The following is a 19281-nucleotide window of genomic DNA, read 5'->3' as shown; positions in this document are numbered from 1 at the left end:
ACGTGCATAAATACAAGAGCATAAACCTCAACTCGGTGCATCCTATTCCACGACCAACTAAATAGCAACGTACTTCAAAACAGCTGAACATTAACCTAAGCTATCATCAACAAACTGAACTCCAAAAATTCTTCTTATTACCAGAAAGAGAAAGTAAGAATACAAACTAACCCCGACTTTTAAACAATATCTTCCACTATCTCACTTAAAAGGAAGGATAAAGGTGAGGTTTTGAGTATCAAATAACTAAATTTCAAATTAAACAAATTAGCGAATCCGCTATATTCACCAAAACATCATCAACTCTCTCCTAAGAAAGGCACCTAAAGTCTGTGCCCCCGAGACGCTTCCTCAGCATGTTGTACTTGTGCTTGTTCATCTTTCTCTTCCTCTTCTTCTTCACACTACCCGGCCGGCCACACTGTCAAGCAATCGCGTCAACTGTCTCGGATGAGACCGACCCAGTTGAGCAAATCCGGTTCAAGTAAAACCCATATGATAAGCTGGGATAAATTCGCGAGAATTGGGAATGGGTCAAGTTCTCCGCTTTGCGTCAAGTCCGAAACGAGCTTGGATTGGTGGATTCGATGAGAAGGGAGAGATGGAAAATAAGAGGTGCAGTGGGATTCGGGGCTTGTGGTTTTGCACAGCGGAGATGAATCTTGCGGCTGGCGATTTTCTGAGGAGCTTGTGCAGCGCTAAAGCCATTGAATTCCAATTTCCAAGCAGTAATATTGCACGACGACCGATGACGATGTGCTTTTCTGATTAGGAGGATGGGATCGCATTCGTTATTTTTGTTTTGATTATAACCAACGAGAAAATCATAAATCGAAAGAAGAATAATAGATTAGAAAGGAATCAAAACGTGGTGACACAGTATGGTTCATGGTAAACACCCTTTATATATGTGTGTATATATAATATAATTAAAAATAGAATTATTCGTAGCAGACTGAATTTTATAAATAAATAATCAACAACGAAAGATTAAGTACTTCTTATTTATAGCATCAAACATTATAAGCGACCAGAAAATGGCCACTGAGATCATGCCTTCTCACACTCTTGCATATATATTGCGTACATTAATATAAAAATGAAAGGATATAAAACCAAATCAAATCAAAACACACACAATCGATTGTTATTTTGAACCAGCGTCGTGTGCATATAGCTGCGAGCTAGCTGGAAGGAAACTATGCATGCAGTGGTTGATCAGGTTGTTCTAATTATACAATATCATGTTTGGAGTATTGCCTTCATCGTGGCAGCAGAGGTAAGTGGTGTACTTCTCCATGTTGCGGTTACACTCAGGGCATCTCATTCCCTCCGGGATCCTTCCGGCAAAGTGCGAGAACTCGAAACGGCAGCAGGGGTAAGTCTCACCTCGTAGCAGCTCGTGGTGGTTCTTGAAAGCCACATCAAAACCCTGAAGGCGCACATTTTCCTTCCATTTGTCAAACTCAACCAGGGTAGGCAGGATGGAGTTCCCGTGCCCATTGACCACCACAGAAGACCCTTTACAGAGCACAGCCCAGCTGCCATCTCTGTCATAGCTAAGGAGTTTCTTGATCTCTTGCATCATGGGGTCGACGTGGTCGTCAGCCTTGCCTTGTTGAATCTTGGAGAACAGCATGCTCTCGAGGCGGGTCCAGAAGAACCACATCATGGCTAGGTCTTGCCAGCTATGACCCAGCTTCTCCACGGCAATAGTCGCTAAGACTCGCCGGACTTGCTCCCGTTTGCTACCCTTTCCCACATAGGCCGACTCTAAGGGTACGTCTGCTGCCAATGCAACTGCGCGTGCCGTGTTCGTAAATTTTCGAACCCAGTCAGTGTCATCCCCTCCATACAAGAAGATGTATTTTCCATCTTTAATCTGTTCATAAAAAAATACGTACACAAGTGGAGAAGTGGATATGATAAGCATTAAATTATATCATGTATATATATAGATTAGTACTGCATGCAAGTATAATTAGCTACAATGCATGTACACTAGTACTGCGTGCAGCATGCTCACCCAGTTTAGTATTGTTGGGTCAATGCCGTCAACCAGCAGCTCAAGCCTCCAAGTCTCGTCCCTCCAGAGAACTTCTTCTCTGGCGCTAGTGAAAGGGAAGGCATTGCTTCCCCAAATCCACATCATGTGGATTGCATTGGGGGACACAACCCTTCCTTGAGGGTCTAGCACCACAAGGATAGGCTTATTCCTGAAGTGCCACTTCTCCTTTATGAACCTGACCACCGCCTTCCCTATCAAGCTAGGGTGGTACACAGTGTACCATGGCATTGAAGACTGCAGGCTCTCAAAACGTTTTTGCATGGGATCAGTCCATGGGACGGAACGGTCCACTAGTGGAATCCACACAAGTTCATACTGACTCTCTAGCCTCGTTGATTGGACCCTGGATTCATTGTAAATTTGTTCCAGAATTGACAGCTCTTCCTGGGAGATGTCCAAGCTGGAAATGAGCAGTAGCACATTTTTCCTCCTGAGAACATCTATATTAACCTGTTTTTGTAAAAACATCATGAGTTACAGAAAATCAATCATATATAGTAACATATTAATATATTATATATGTATATATATGGTTTTGTAACAATGATTAATGGTAGGGATGCATGCATATTGTGTTTAGAAAAGCCAACCCTTTTCTTGGAGTAACCATCTACAAGAGGCTGAAGATCATCCCTGGGGTAAATAATGGCCCTGAGAGGCTTCATATTGTCAATGTGGACCATCTCGAAGAGACTGACGAGCATTTGAAAGGCTTCAACATCCCTCTTCTCCTCTGCATTTAATGACAGATTCTCAGTACTGCTAGCACTACATCATGTATTAATATTTCTTTCTTTCATGGTTGATCTATCTATATTTGACAAAATTAAAAATGACTTATATATGTATATATACCTATGTATTGGTTGCATATTTCCAACTGCTTCTTAAGATGGTCGCGTATGGTTCTGAGCTTGTGAGTCAGGGTGGATAGTTCCCATGCTTCTGTGGTGGAGACCACAAACCTGCTATCAACATCCATTAATTTAGCAGTGTTGCGCTGGGAAAAGCACTGCAACTCTTACTTTTCACTAGTACTCGGGAAATAGTTTTTAACAAGAGAAAATTATATTTTACACTCTCATAATCAGGAACTGCCACATTTTTTAATTTGCACATGAAAAAATGTCAAAGCCGCCAATTTGCACCATCAATCACGATATATCTCATCAAGATTGTCACGTGTTATTTATAATGTTCACATCCAAACTGAGTGCAAATTATATATTAGAAAACGTAATTTTAGGTCCAATTTGACAAGTTTTGTGGTGCAAATTAAAAAATGTACTAGTAGTTCATGCAAAATATTATATCCCTTTCAATAATTTATGTGTATATTATTTACCAAGCATATAAGGTTTAGAAAACATTTAATAAAAGTTGTGATATAATGTCCTACTATATCATGTAAATATGTGAGTGTTTGTGTGTGTGTGTATATATATATTTTCAAGGTTTTGAAGGATGAATCGATGACAGAAAAAACATACTCGTAGCCCAAGCTGGTGAAGCTACTTATTTGAGCTGCGCAAGCTACAATACTCCTGATGGTCCAATAGATAGCAGTTGGAATTTGTGCCAAGGCTGAGGATAATGCAGGCACCTCCTGGGTGATATACGTGGATGGTAATTCTTTAAACTCAACTACACTCCGTGTTACTTCCAATATCGCTCTGATCAGATCATTTAGTGCATCGAACCTTGGTTTCAGTAAGCCTGCATGCTCAATGATGCCAGGTACTTGCCTTAAGAATGCCATTGCTCTTGCAAGTTGGTTTGTTGAGTAAATCTGGGCAAGGAGCCAGAATTCTCCATAGTTCAAAGCAAAAGCCGCAAGGGCCAGCACCAGCTTAGCATCCCATGCAAAAGAAGACACCAGGTGAAATATTGAAAGTGTCGTTTGGTGTGCATCCGAGCCACCGAAAGCCTTGTATTGTATCTGAAAATTCATATATGTATATATAGAGTATTTCATGAATGTGTACATATTGATGTCGATCCATATATAAAACTTAATAATCTATAGGGAAATTATTAGCCGATCTTTAGGTCAGGTATTAGAATATTGACGTTGCATATACTATTTGTGAGAAATAATTATTTGAGATAGACATATCATATGCAGCATAAAATGTTGTATATATGATTGGATTCAACCTCGCAGGAAATTCGATCAATTGTATATGACAGAGCATCAAGCAGGACAAGGAAATTGGCTTGGTGGGTCTTGTCCTCCAAGTATTCAACTTGTGCTTGGGTACCCTGCAGTAAAATACAAGTGGTACTTAAGCAATGAAAACAATGGACGAATGCATAATTGAGATAAATTAATTAGACACGCATTGATCTGTGGCATCAAGTTTGTCCGCTGATGCTTCTAATTGTTTTTCACGAACCGTTAATTTCTTGAATGAAAAGGATTAGTATTATTACCGCTATCATTAGGCCTTCAGGATTCAAAGTGGTACGATTAAGAATGTCCTCAACAATATAAAGAAGGGGTCTAATATCAACTTCTCGGCCATCGGGAGCATGGGTTCCCAGAACTTGCTTCACCATCACATTGTCATCGGACAATGTTATCATGCTTCGATCACCTTTGATCAATTGCTGCATAGAACTAGGCGAGAACCTGTTGGTGAGGCTGTGTTGCTGCAAAGCACCTAGTTGGTGGGTGGGTTGGAAAGAACCCAGCTGGTTAGTGGGCTGCAATGAACCCAGATGCCTTGGCTGCTGCAATGAACCCAGCTGACTTGGTTGCTGTAGGGAACCTTGTAACACATTGGTAGTCAGGCCGGGTTGTTGCAGAGAACCCAGCTGGGAGGATTGCTGGAGAGATCCCTGTTGGGAGGGTTGCTGCACATTGCCCAGTTGGCTTGTTTGCTGAAGTGGGACCTGTAAAGGATTGTTAGACTGGGTGGGTTGCTGCAAAGAACTAGCAACAATAGGTTGCTGCGAAGAACTGCCACCCAACTGGGTGTCCATGTTGTACAAGACAGCAAAGGAAGGTTAGAAACTCTAGGTATGGGGTGGATCAAGGTGTAGAATATGGCTTGTGTGTTTGTTGCAATTTGGCCGGCCTATATATAACCATCAAAAAGTGAGAACACATGAACAAATAAAATCAGAAAGGGAGTAAAGCGCAGCTGCATCAACTTCCTTGCTTTCATTGGAGTTAACCCCTTGTACGTTAAGTGGAAGACTGTCTCTCTCTCTCTCTCTCTCTCTCTCTCTCTCTCTCTCACACACACACAGACACACACAAAAGTGGAAGCCTTGCTTTCGTGGTTGTCGTGTTTCATGGCCTCTTTGTCAAGGATTCTGAAGCAGTAGCATTGCTTGGAGAGAAGGATCCAAATCTGGATCCAGACTCTGTAATTGTTGGTTCAGGGCCAGACCATGGGTCTAAATTATTTAAACACACTGTCACACACACATACCAGATTATATATTCTATGAAATATCATATATATTGGAGAAAGTTATTCCCTTAAAATTACTCATGCATTAAGAACAAACAAAAATTAGAAACATATTTATTTATATATGAATGTTTATATAACGTAGATTTATAACTTGGACGTGCATTTGTTGGAGGTTCTGGGTCGGTTTTGGTCCGTTCTATTCATTGTTAATAGTTTAGATGTTAGCATGTATCTCGTGGTCCACAGTAGGAATATACAGTATCAAGAATTAAATGATCGTGGCCGTCAGATTGTATCCAATGATTGCTCAACTACGATTGCTGTGGAGTAAACAAACAATCTCAACTCCCAAAGCTGAAAAAGAAGAAATTCCCTGGGACTAACTTTGGTAAAGAAGCAAACTGATCTTTTTATACTTTCAACTGTAATCTTCAAACTAGTAAAATGAAAACAAATCTTACTACTATCCGCTTTTATGAAGTTGACCACATAGATCCGAGGTGCTTCCATAGGGTAGGGGACACAGTTGCAGATCTACAATCGTCTTCCTTTCTTCTCAGCTGATCTACAAACAACCATATTTGGTGTAATATCAATTCTGAATAAATTTTCAGGGCTACGAAATTAGGGTTGTTTCGAGCTGTTCTAGATCACAAAGAAATATTTTGGAGCATTGCAGCCTTGATCCCGTGTCTTCTAATAATTTTATGCACCAGATGCAGGCAATTAGATATAGGCATGCTTTAATATCATACCTCCACGGACAGATATATGCACATATATATGCAAACCCTGTTTCTCATCCCTCCCTGAAACAATACTTTTCATAAATATAAATTCATTTGGAAAACAGAGAACCGCAATTAAAATAACTAATGATGGGATTGAGGCCAAAGACTACAGAATAAGACGTATGCCAGCAGAAATAATACCCCTTTCACCTTAACTGAACAATACGTAATTTGAGAGACCCATTTCACCATGTAAAACCCACATTCCGGATAGATGATTCTAGTTGTGCTTCTTGACAAAGGAACCAGATCCCCACTCAAATTAGGAAAAGTCCCGAAACTTGCATTAACAGTTCACCATCAGCAAATCCAAGATAATAAGCACCACATAAACATATGCTACAATGCAAACTAAAATGCACAGTGAAGTTATGCATATACGTGCATAGATACAAGAGCATAAACCTCAATTAGATGCATCCTATTCCACGACCAACTAAATAGCAACGTACTTCAAAACAGCTGAACATTAACCTAAGCTATCATCAGCAAGCTGAGCTCCAAAAATTCTTCTTATTACCAGAAAGAAAAAGTAGGAATACAAACTAACCCCCACTTTTAAACAATATCTTCCACTATCTCGCTTAAAAGGAAGGATACAGGTGCGGTTTTGAGTATCAAATAACAAAATTTCAAATTAAACAAATTAGCGAATCCGCTATATTCACCAAAACATCATCAACTCTCTCCTAAGAAAGGCACCTAAAGTCTGTGCACCCTGAGACGCCTCCTCAACATCTTGTACTTGTGCTTGTTCATCTTTCTCTTCCTCTTCTTCTCCACACTATCCGCCCACACTGTCCAGCAATCGCGTCAACTGTCTCGGATGGGACCGACCCAGTTGAGCAAATTGGGTTCAAGTAAGACCCATATGATAAGCTGGGATAAATTCGCGAGAATTGGGAACGGGTCAAGTTCTCTGCTTTGCGTCAAGTCCGAAACGAGCTTGGATTGGTGGATTCGATGAGAAGGGAGAGATGGAAAATAAGAGGTGCAGTGGGATTCGGGGCTTGTGGTTTTGCAAAGCGGAGATGAATCTTGCGGCTGGCGATTTTCTGAGGAGCTTGTGGAGCGCTAAAGCCATTGAATTCCAAGCAGTAATATTGCACGACGACGATGTGCTATTCAAGAGAAAATCTATTCTTAATCCGGTCTGGGTATCACATGCCACCTGAATATGATGCGTCAAACCGGTCTATTTTTTTTTTTTTTTTTTCACATTCATTCTCTCTTTTCTTTCACTCTTTTGTTTTTTTTTCTTTCATCGTGGATATGTAGGTAAATGAACAGACCTACAGATTTGAGGTGATGTAAAATTTTAGAGAAAGGGCTTGTGTATACAGCAAAGGACTGAAATTTTTTTTGAGTGTTTAAATTTTTTTCTTCCTAAAGATCTGACTCGATGTACATTTTTTTTAAGTTGGTTTATTTTTAAATTTTTTTTTTCTCTATAGATCTATAGATCTTCATATATTTGAATAGATCGTATTTAAATCTGAGTGGTGTTAGTTTTTTTTTTATTTTTACCTATAAATTTTTTTCACTCTCGTTTTCTCTATTCTTTCACTATTTTTTTTTTCATTTCATTATGCATTTGTAAGTAAATAAACACATGTTGTTAATTTCCTATAGATATGAGTTGATGGAAAAATTTAGGAAAATAGTATGGTTTTGTGTATAGAACAAAGTAATGGAATTTTTTTTTTTCCTGAGTGTGCTTAAATTTTTTTTACCTTTCACTTTGATCTTCTCCTTTTTTTTCTCTCTTCTGTTTGTTCTTTATTTTTCTTGTATTTTTTGTTTTTCTTTAGCCCTTGTTTTGTTTGTTTTTTCTTCTATCGTGTATATTGGTTTTGTTTCTTTATTTTGTTCATTTGTGTTGGCTTTTTTTTCTCTATAAATTTCAACACATCTTCACATATTTAAAGAGATCGTGTTCATATATCAATCTCATTATTTTCTTGTATAATTTTTGTTTGGTTGTGATATGAGATTTTGTAGAACCTATGAGTTTGTAAAAGTTTCGATTTTTCTTTTTTGTTTTATAAATCTCTGGATTTGTCATTCAGATCTGAAAATATTAATATTTGCTATTTTTTGTTTTTATATATATTGTTTCCTTTTTTTCGATATGCATTCTTCTCAGACTTCGAAATAATAAATTATTTTTATTTTATTTTTCTTAGGTTAAAATTTTCAGATGTGGAAATTTATTTTTCTTTTTTCGTTTCTTGTATATTGGCTTCTTCTTCTTTATTTATTATCTCACACTTCGCAATAATTTATTTTGGTTATTTTTTTCTATAGATTTGAATAGATGTTAATAATCATATCCTTCTGTGGTTTATGTTAGTCGATATAAAGCATAATTTTTCTCTTATGGCCTCGTTATCTTATTCTGTTTGGGGTTTATTTTCTTTCTTTATAGTTGAATATTATTTGTTTTCTCTTCTATATTTTAGCATAGCTGAAACAATCTATATGTGCTATCGGAATTTCAAAATCTAGAATCAAGAAACAACAGTAGAAGCAGAAATGTTTATTTTAATTTTTATTGTCCTTGCTTCCTTAATATCTTTTGCCCATTCATCCAAAATTATTTTATTTTTTTATTTATTTTTTAGAATTAACTACTTCATGTAAATCTATAATAGAAGAAATTATCAGAAATATTTAATTTACAACAATAAACATAATAAAACATACCGTAAGAACTGAAGAACTGAAGAGCAAAGAGGATAATTTCGAAGTCAGGAGCAAAAAAGCAGATTTGTGAAGATAAGGAACAATATAAACCGAATAAGATGAAGACTTTTATACGAAGCGGCAGAAATGTAATCCAGAATAAACATGCCACATCTTAGGGGTATTTCCGTCTAAAAAACTTGATTTTACACTTAAAATCTCTCGGTGCAAACGGTGATAAAAAAAAGATAAGAACTAGAATAAAAAAAACTGGTAAAACCCAAAAAAATACCAGAACCTAGGAGAAGACAAGGATAGATCGGGAAAATGAATAGAAAATTGAGGGCAAAATCGGAAAAATAAAATGTTAGACAACAACTGCTTGCTTATTTGCACTCGTATATTTTAAGCTAAGAACTAGAATAAAAAATTGGCAGAATCGAAAAGAAAAAAGAAGACCAGAATCTAGGAAAAGTCAAGATAGAGCAAGAAAATGGAGGGCAAAAATGGAAAAAAGAGATAACATTAATTATAGATTTATTCGCAGCAGACTGAATTTTAAAAATAAATAATCAACAACAGATTATTAAATCACACCAATCGTCTTAGAAACTTCTGCTAATTCCTCCAACCTGAAAGGTCTCCATCTTTATATGGAAACAAATGGCCTTTTTTAATCTAGGTCATCTCGGCCCAAAGCACAATTGGTCTAATAACAAACAAGGGTTAGGCAATATAAGGGAGAGATTGGATAGAGGTGTGGTAAATTTAGATTGGAATAATCTCTTCCTTGAGGTAAAGACTACCAACCTTTCAAGATCTGCCTGTGACCACTCTCCAGTCCTCTTAGAAACTTCTAGTTCCAAAAAAGGCCCCAGATCCTTTATATTCGAAGAGTTTTGGACTAGAAACTCTTCAAGTGTTATGGTGGTTGAAAAAGCTTGGCTAACTCAAATCCAAGGCACTGCCTCCTTCATCTTAAGCAAAAAATTCAAAGCTACAAAAGCAGCTCTAAAAACCCGGAATAAAAAAACTTAGAAGTGACTGCAAATCTCAACTTTGTCTAATCTCAAACATTCGACCATCCCCCTTCTGAACTTGAAGAAAACCTCAAAGAGAATCTCAATGAGCTGCTTAAGAAGGAAGAATCTATCTAGAGACAAAAATCAAGAAACACTTGGCTCACCACCACTGACCTCAATACCAAATATTTCCATACCTCAACAATCATTAAGCGTAGAAGGAAGTGTATTAAGAGTCTAAAAGTTGGGAAAAATCAATGGAATTCTGATACTACCATCATCAAAGGAAAATTTATTGAACATTTCCAACAAGTTTTCACTTCCACTCATCCTGAGATCCTTGAGGAACTATATGACCATTTCCCTAGGAAAGTCACAGATAGGGATAACTCTCTCTTGTGTGAAATCCTAACAGATCATGAGATTCAAGCTATTGTGAGCAAAATGCCCTCCAATAAAGCCCCTGGTCCTGATGGCTTTACTATATTATTCTATAAATCTTATTAGGATATTATTAGCAAAGATCTTGTAGTTGCTATTTAGAGCTTTTTCACACATGAGAAGCTTTTAAAAGAGTTGAACCACACAAACATTGCTCTTGTTCTAAAGATTGACTCCCCAAATGAAGTTCATCATTTTAGACCCATAAGTTTCTCTAATGTCTGTTACAAAATCATAACAAAAATACTTGCTAACAGACTCAAAACCCTGTGGCCCAACATCATCTTCCCCTTTCAAACTACATTTGTACCTGGAAGACTTATTCAAGAAAACACAATAATGGCTCAAGAGATTTTCTATCATATGAAAAAAAAAAAAAAAAAAAAAAAAAAAGATGAAGGAATGTTCAACAAAAATTGATATGGAAAAAGCTTTTCATGACTTCATGGAGTGATCTTTCCTCTATCAAATCTTTCAAGCTCTAGGCTTTGGCCTAATCTGGATCAACTGGATCAAAGAATGTATATTTCGGTTTCCTACTCTCTCCTTTTTAATGGAAGTCCTAATGGTCTCATTCAACCCACTAGAGAGATTAGGCAGGGAGATCCTCTCTCACATTTTCTTTTCATGCTGAGAAGTGAAGTGCTCTCAAGGCTAATTCATTGGAAGGAAACATTTGGGAACATCAAAGGTATTAAAATTTGCAAAAACAACCCAGAAATCTCACACCTCTTGTTTGCAGATGATCTAATTTTATATGGCTCAGCCACTACACAAACAACTCAAGCTTTCTCTTCCTGTCTTGAAAAATACTGCACCTGGTCAGGTCAAAAAATTAATCTAAAAAAATCCTTATTGTACTTTAGTACCAATACCCTTCCCACCAAAAGAAATGAGATCAAAGACCTCATGAATCTCAAAAGCTCTCCTCCAAAGCTTCAATATTTGGGTCTTCCTCTCTTTATAGGAACAGAGAAAAAAGAGTTGTTTTCGGCCATCTTAACAAAAATCCAAAATAGACTTCAAGGATGAAAATAAAAAATTATTTGCCAGACAAGGAGGACCACTCTCATCAGATCAATTGCAAGCTTCATTCCTTCATATGCTATGTCTTCCCTAATGATGCCAAAAGAAATCACAAAATCAATAGACTCTAGTTTTAGAAGATTCTGGTGGGGAACAGACTCTTAGAGAAAAAAAAAATACACTCCTAAATCTTGGAATTCTATCTGTAGTCCAAAAACCATGGGGGATTAGGACTAAAACAAATGAACATGTTCAATAAAGCTATGCTGTCCAAATTTGCATGGTCAATTCTAAACAATGTGAGTAGTATGTGGAAAAACCTTTTGACAAAAAATTCTTGAGCAAGACCAAATTTCTAGAAACCACCAAAAAACCCATAGATTCTTTGTTCTGGAAAAGCATTTCTCCAAACAAAAGACTTTGTCAAAATTGGTTACTGCTATAGGGTTAATAATGGTAGCTCAATAAAAGTATGGTCTGACCCTTGGATCCCTACATTAAGTAACTTCACCCCAATACCAAAAATTGATAATGTTTGGAGGGACCAAGATATGACTATGTCTGAACTCACCCTAGAAGAACCAAAAAGATGGAACATTATTCTGCTCCAAGCACTCTTCACTGAAGAAACAGTCCAAGAAATCCAAAAAAATACCACTGTCCAGCATTAACTTTCATTTTCATAATGATTGTTTAAACTGGACCCACCATACTTCATGACAATTCCCAGTCAAATCAACCTATGCAGCCTTAAAGAATTCTCAAGAAATCATTCCTATCCAACACAATTCTTCTAGATGGGAAAAAGCTTTGGAAGCTCAAAATTCAAGATAGGCTCAAACTATTCCGATGGAAAGTCAGTCACAACATTCTCTCCACCAAGTCTAATCTTAAAAGAGTCATCCAAATGGAAACAGAACAAATCCAGTGCCCTCTTTGTAGTGCAGAGGAAGATCTACTTCACATTTTCTTAAGCTATGCCTTCTCAAGAATCCTGTGGAGACATTCAAGTTGGCCTATCAATGTTTGGAATTTTGTCACTCAAACCATTAACAACTGGATTGACATTATTATCAATTCAACAGCTGGTCTAGACATTCAACTGTTTGCTCTCTTAACAATGGATAGTATATGGTTTCTAAGGAACAAAGTGATTCACAATTCGCCTTGTCCCTCTCCAATGAAATTTGTAGCCACAGTTCTAAGAAGCTATGCTGAACACAGAAATGCTTGGTTAAGAAAAAAAAACAGATAGAAGAAGAGCTACACCACCAAACTCCACGGGACTTTAATGAGATATATTTTGATGTAGCAGTCAAGAAGGAAGGGAACATAATTGCAACAGTAGGTAAAACATATGCAGGAGATAATTTGTTTGTCAAAACTGATCTTACTCCTCATACCAGTTCCAATACAGGAGAAGCAGCAGCAGCATTGATGGGTGTTATGAGGTGGCTTGAATTCTGATTCAACAGGGCAAGTGTCGTAGGTTCGCTCGAGCGGAGGTTCACTCAGCTCGAGCGAAGTCAGACAGAGAGTTTCGCTCAAATATTCGCTCGACATTCAGCTCGAGCGAATTCAGACAGAGAGTTTCGCTCGACATTCGCTCGACATTCAGCTCGAGCGAATTCAGACAGAGAGCTTCGCTCAAGTATAGCTCGACATTCAGCTCGAGCAATATCCAAGTCAGAGAGCTTCGCTCGACACTCGCTCGACGCCCAGCTCGAGCGAGTTCAGGCAGAGAGCTTCGCTCGACTCTCGCACAACTGTTGGCTTGAGCGAAGTGCAGAATATCTACGTTCGCTCGACACTCGCTCGACGTTCGCTAGAGCCAATGTTCACAAAAGTGAATTCTCACTTTTCCTATAAATATCAAACGGCGCCTCTCTCATTGTTAAGACTTCATAATTCATTTGTTATTTGTTTTAGTGTTTTCTTGAGAGAGAAGTCTAGAGAGAGTTTTGAGAGATAACTTCCTTGTGAAGTTTTGTTGTATTGATTTGTATTCCATCTCTGTTGATAGTGAAATCTTCGATACCGACCCCACCAGTGGACGTAGGCTCGTTTTGAGTCGAACCACTTAATTCTTGGTGTTCATTCTGTGTGATTGTCATCAATTTCTTTCGTTTTAGTTCTGCTACTATACTTCGCGTTAGTCCTAGCTACACTTATTCCCAACAATGGGTATAAAAGAACCCATGCAGAGAAAGAGGAAAAAAATTGCCATCAAAGGTGACTCGTAATAGGTGGTAAATGCAATGACTTCTTCTAACCCAAACACAGACTGGACCATGCAAGCTACTATCAATGACATTAAGCACAACCTAGAGAGCTTTGAAAACTGGTCTATGGTAAAAATTCATCGATCGGACAAAGAACCGATGTGCACACAATGTGCCGCAATGGGCAGCTTCTACGCAGCCCTTGGAAACATCCCCTAATTCTAATCCCACCAAGTTTGCTGAATTTCCCCAGAGGAAAAGATCCACCTGTGTCATATAATTAGCCCATGATGAATGCTGAATATATGTAATGCAACTTTAATATTGTCTTGCTTAAAAAAAAAAAAAAAAAAAAAAATACACCAAGTACTTCTTATTTATAGCATCAAACATTACAAGCGACCAGAAAATGGCCACTGAGATCATGCCTTCTCACACTCTTTCATATATATTGCGTACATTAATATAAAAATGAAAGGATATAAAACCAAATCAAATCAAAACACACACAATCGATTGTTATTTTGAACCAGCGTCGTGTGCATATAGCTGCGAGCTAGCTGGAAGGAAATTATGCATGCAGTGGTTGATCAGGTTGTTCTAATTATACAATATCATGTTTGGAGTATTGCCCTCATCGTGGCAGCAGAGGTAAGTGGTGTACTTCTCCATGTTGCGGTGACACTCGGGGCATCTCATTCCCTCCGGGATCCTTCCCGCAAAGTGCGAGAACTCGAAACGGCAGCAGGGGTAAGTCTCACCTCGTAGCAGGTCGTGGTGGTTCTTGAAAGCCACATCAAAACCCTGAAGGCGCACATTTTCCTTCCATTTGTCAAACTCAACCAGGGTAGGCAGGATGGAGTTCCCATGCCCATTGACCACCACAGAAGACCCTTTACAGAGCACAGCCCAGCAGCCATCTCTGTCAAAGCTAAGGAGTTTCTTGATCTCTTGCATCATGGGGTCGACGTGGTCGTCAGCCTTGCCTTGTTGAATCTTGGAGAACAGCATGCTCTCGAGGCGGGTCCAGAAGAACCACATCATGGCTAGGTCTTGCCAGCTATGACCCAGCTTCTCCACGGCAATAGTTGCTAAGACTCGCCGGACTTGCTCCCGTTTGCTACCCTTTCCCACATAGGCCAACTCTAAGGGTACGTCTGCTGCCAATGCAACTGCGCGTGCCGTGTTCGTAAATTTTCGAACCCACTCAGTGTCATCCCCTCCATACAAGAAGATGTATTTTCCATCTTTAATCTGTTCATAAGAAAATATGTACACAAGTGGAGAAGTGGATATGATAAGCATTAATTTATATCATGTCTATATATAGATTAGTACTGCATGCACGTATAATTAACTACAATGCATGTACACTAGTACTGCGTGCAGCATGCTCACCCAGTTTAGTATTGTTGGGTCAATGCCGTCAACCAGCAGCTCAAGCCTCCAAGTCTCGTCCCTCCAGAGAACTTCTTCTCTGGCGCTAGTGAAAGGGAAGGCATTGCTTCCCCAAATCCACATCATGTGGATTGCATTGGGGGACACAACCCTTCCTTGAGGGTCTAGCACCACAAGGATAGGCTTATTCCTGAAGTGCCACTTCTCCTTTATGAACCTGACCACCGCCTTCCCTATCAAGCTAGGGTGGTACACAGTGTACCATGGCATTGAAGACTGCAGGCTCTCAAAACGTTTTTGCATGGGATCAGTCCATGGGACGGAACGGTCCACTAGTGGAATCCACACAAGTTCATACTGACTCTCTAGCCTCGTTGATTGGACCCTGGAGTCATTGTAAATTTGTTCCAGAATTGACAACTCTTCCTGGGAGATGTCCAAGCTGGAAATGAGCAGTAGCACATTTTTCCTCCTGAGAACATCTATATTAACCTGTTTTTGTAAAAACATCATGAGTTACAGAAAATCAATCATATATAGTAACATATTAATATATTATATATGTATATATATGGTTTTGTAACAATGATTAATGGTAGGGATGCATGCATATTGTGTTTAGAAAAGCCAACCCTTTTCTTGGAGTAACCATCTACAAGAGGCTGAAGATCATCCCTGGGGTAAATAATGGCCCTGAGAGGCTTCATATTGTCAATGTGGACCATCTCGAAGAGACTGACGAGCATTTGAAAGGCTTCAACATCCCTCTTCTCCTCTGCATTTAATGACAGATTCTCAGTACTGCTAGCACTACATCATGTATTAATATTTCTTTCTTTCATGGTTGATCTATCTATATTTGACAAAATTAAAAATGACTTATATATGTATATATACCTATGTATTGGTTGCATATTTCCAACTGCTTCTTAAGATGGTCGCGTATGGTTCTGAGCTTGTGAGTCAGGGTGGATAGTTCCCATGCTTCTGTGGTGGAGACCACAAACCTGCTATCAACATCCATTAATTTAGCAGTGTTGCGCTGGGAAAAGCACTGCAACTCTTACTTTTCACTAGTACTCGGGAAATAGTTTTTAACAAGAGAAAATTATATTTTACACTCTCATAATCAGGAACTGCCACATTTTTTAATTTGCACATGAAAAAATGTCAAAGCCGCCAATTTGCACCATCAATCACGATATATCTCATCAAGATTGTCACGTGTTATTTATAATGTTCACATCCAAACTGAGTGCAAATTATATATTAGAAAACGTAATTTTAGGTCCAATTTGACAAGTTTTGTGGTGCAAATTAAAAAATGTACTAGTAGTTCATGCAAAATATTATATCCCTTTCAATAATTTATGTGTATATTATTTACCAAGCATATAAGGTTTAGAAAACATTTAATAAAAGTTGTGATATAATGTCCTACTATATCATGTAAATATGTGAGTGTTTGTGTGTGTGTGTATATATATATTTTCAAGGTTTTGAAGGATGCATCGATGACAGAAAAAACATACTCGTAGCCCAAGCTGGTGAAGCTGCTTATTTGAGCTGCGCAAGCTACAATACTCCTGATGGTCCAATAGATAGCAGTTGGAATTTGTGCCAAGGCTGAGGATAATGCAGGCACCTCCTGGGTGATATACGTGGATGGTAATTCTTTAAACTCAACTACACTCCGGGTTACTTCCAATATCGCTCTGATCAGATCATTTAGTGCATCGAACCTTGGTTTCAGTAAGCCTGCATGCTCAATGATGCCAGGTACTTGCCTTAAGAATGCCATTGCTCTTGCAAGTTGGTTTGTTGAGTAAATCTGGGCAAGGAGCCAGAATTCTCCATAGTTCAAAGCAAAAGCCGCAAGGGCCAGCACCAGCTTAGCATCCCATGCAAAAGAAGACACCAGGTGAAATATTGAAAGTGTCGTTTGGTGTGCATCCGAGCCACCGAAAGCCTTGTATTGTATCTGAAAATTCATATATGTATATATAGAGTATTTCATGAATGTGTACATATTGATGTCGATCCATATATAAAACTTAATAATCTATAGGGAAATTATTAGCCGATCTTTAGGTCAGGTATTAGAATATTGACGTTGCATATACTATTTGTGAGAAATAATTATTTGAGATAGACATATCATATGCAGCATAAAATGTTGTATATATGATTGGATTCAACCTCGCAGGAAATTCGATCAATTGTATATGACAGAGCATCAAGCAGGACAAGGAAATTGGCTTGGTGGCTCTTGTCCTCCAGGTATTCAACTTGTGCTTGGGTACCCTGCAGTAAAATACTAGTACTTAAGCAATGAAAACAATGGACAAATGCATAATTGGGATAAATTAATTAGACATGCATCGATCTGTCGCATCAAGTTTGTTTGCTGATGCTTCTTATTGTTTTTCACGAATTGTTAATTTCTTGAAAGAAAAGGATTAGTATTATTACCGCTATCATTAGGCCCTCAGGACTCAAAGTGGTACGATTAAGAATGTCCTCAACAATATAAAGAAGGGGTCTAATATCAACTTCTCGGCCATCGGGAGCATGGGTTCCCAGAACTTGATTCACCATCACATTGTCATCGGACAATGTTATCATGCTCCGATCACTTTTGATCAATTGCTGCATAGAACTAGGCGAGAACCTGTTGGTGAGGCTGGGTTGCTGCAAAGCACGTAGTTGGTGGGTGGGTTGGAAAGAACCCAGCTGGTTAGTGGGCTGCAACGAACCCAGATGGCTCTGTTGCTGCAATGAACCCAGATGGCTTTGCTGCTGCAATGAACCCAGCTGACTTGGTTGCTGTAGGGAACCTTGTAACACATTGGTATTCAGGCCGAGTTGTTGCAGAGAACCCAGCTGGGAGGATTGCTGAAGAGAACCCAGTTGGGAGGGTTGCTGCACAGAACCCAGTTGGGAGGGTAAGGGTTGTTGCACATTGCCCAGTTGGCTTTGTTGCTGAAATGGGACCTGTAAAGGATTGTTAGACCGGGTGGGTTGCTGCAAAGAACTAGCAACATTAGGTTGCTGCGAAGAACTGCCACCCAACTGGGTGTCCATGTTGTGCAAGACAAAGCAAAGGAAGGTTAGAAACTCTAGGTATGTGGTGGATCGAGGTGGAGAATAGGCTTGTGTGCTTGTTGCAATTTGGCCGGCCTATATATAACCATCAAAAAGAGAGAACACGTGAAAAAATAAAATCAAAAGGGAATAAAGCGCAGCTGCATCAACTTCCTTGCTTTCATTGGAATTAACCCATTGTACGTTAAGTGGAAGACTCTCTCTCTCTCTCTCTCACACACACACACACACACACAAAAGTGGAAGCCTTGCTTTCGTGGTTGTCGTGTTTCATGCAGGCTCATTGTCAAGGATTCTGAAGCAGTAGCATTGCTTGGAGAGAAGGATCCAAATCTGGATCCAGACTCTGTAATTGTTAGTTCAGGGCCAGACCATGGGTCTAAATGATTTAAACACACACATACCAGATTATCTGTTCTATGTATTATCATATACATTGGAGAAAGTTATTCCCTTAAAATTACTCATGCATGAAGAACAAACAAAAACTAGAAACATATTTATTTATATATGAATGTTTATATAACGTAGATTTATAACCTGGACGTGCATTTGTTTGGAAGTTCTGGGTCGGTTTTGGTCCGTTCTATTCATTGCTTAATAGTTTATAAGATGTTAGCTGCATGAATCTCGTGGTCCACAGTTGGACCACACCAGTATCAAGAATTAAATGATCGTGGCCGTCAGATTGTATCCAATGACAAACATATTGAACGCCAATGCTATGGTTGCCTTCCTTGCTTGATTCCTTTTTTGCTTGTAATGATAGGTGAGAATTTTTGTCCCTGGAACAACGTGAAAAAGAGAGAGACAGATTTGATTCCTTGCCTTTGTTTTCTTGTAGGTGTAATATTGAAGATTTAGTTAAGCATTAAAGCAAGATTGATATGCAAATTAAAGGTGGGAGTGTCATGTCAAATTGATATGCTTTCTGCTAATACCTAAACATCGGCCTCTTCGGTATTCCCTGTCTACCTTATTATGAAATAGAGTCCCCCCCAATACTGTTGAAGTCTTCAAGAAAGCAGACCAAATAAGAAACATAGAAATAAATAACTTACATAAATCTTAGTTTGTCTTGCATGCATGCTTTTCTCT

At 38.6% G+C, this 19281-nt stretch overlaps 1 protein-coding gene across 9 annotated transcripts; it reads right to left on the bottom strand.

Annotated features, from left to right (window-relative positions):
- Nucleotides 1–988: 988 nt before the first annotated feature.
- LOC121251946 (protein SIEVE ELEMENT OCCLUSION B-like) lies at nt 989–18246 on the bottom strand. Of its 9 annotated transcripts, none has more exons than XM_041151360.1 (9): nt 18007–18246; nt 4813–4930; nt 4502–4758; nt 4226–4330; nt 3559–4007; nt 2924–3036; nt 2659–2801; nt 2027–2518; nt 989–1882 (listed from the first exon to the last, which is right to left on the bottom strand). In XM_041151360.1, the coding sequence occupies exons 1-9, from the start codon at nt 18160–18162 to the stop codon at nt 1229–1231; spliced, it is 2487 nt and encodes an 828-aa protein (XP_041007294.1). In that variant the 5' UTR covers nt 18163–18246; the 3' UTR covers nt 989–1228. The 9 variants fall into 9 exon arrangements, with proteins under 9 accessions (XP_041007294.1, XP_041007295.1, XP_041007299.1 ...); XM_041151361.1 differs by having other exon boundaries at nt 2924–3033; XM_041151363.1 differs by lacking the exons at nt 989–1882; nt 2027–2518; nt 2659–2801; ... (3 more) ...; nt 4502–4758; nt 4813–4930 and adding exons at nt 14030–14934; nt 15079–15570; nt 15711–15853; ... (2 more) ...; nt 17278–17382; nt 17551–17807 and having other exon boundaries at nt 17889–18025; nt 18059–18246.
- Nucleotides 18247–19281: the final 1035 nt, after the last annotated feature.

The sequence above is a fragment of the Juglans microcarpa x Juglans regia genome, chromosome 2S (assembly GCF_004785595.1).
Source record: "Juglans microcarpa x Juglans regia isolate MS1-56 chromosome 2S, Jm3101_v1.0, whole genome shotgun sequence".
In the NCBI taxonomy this organism is placed as follows: Eukaryota; Viridiplantae; Streptophyta; class Magnoliopsida; order Fagales; family Juglandaceae; genus Juglans; species Juglans microcarpa x Juglans regia.
This window is presented reverse-complemented; position numbering and strand designations above follow the sequence as displayed.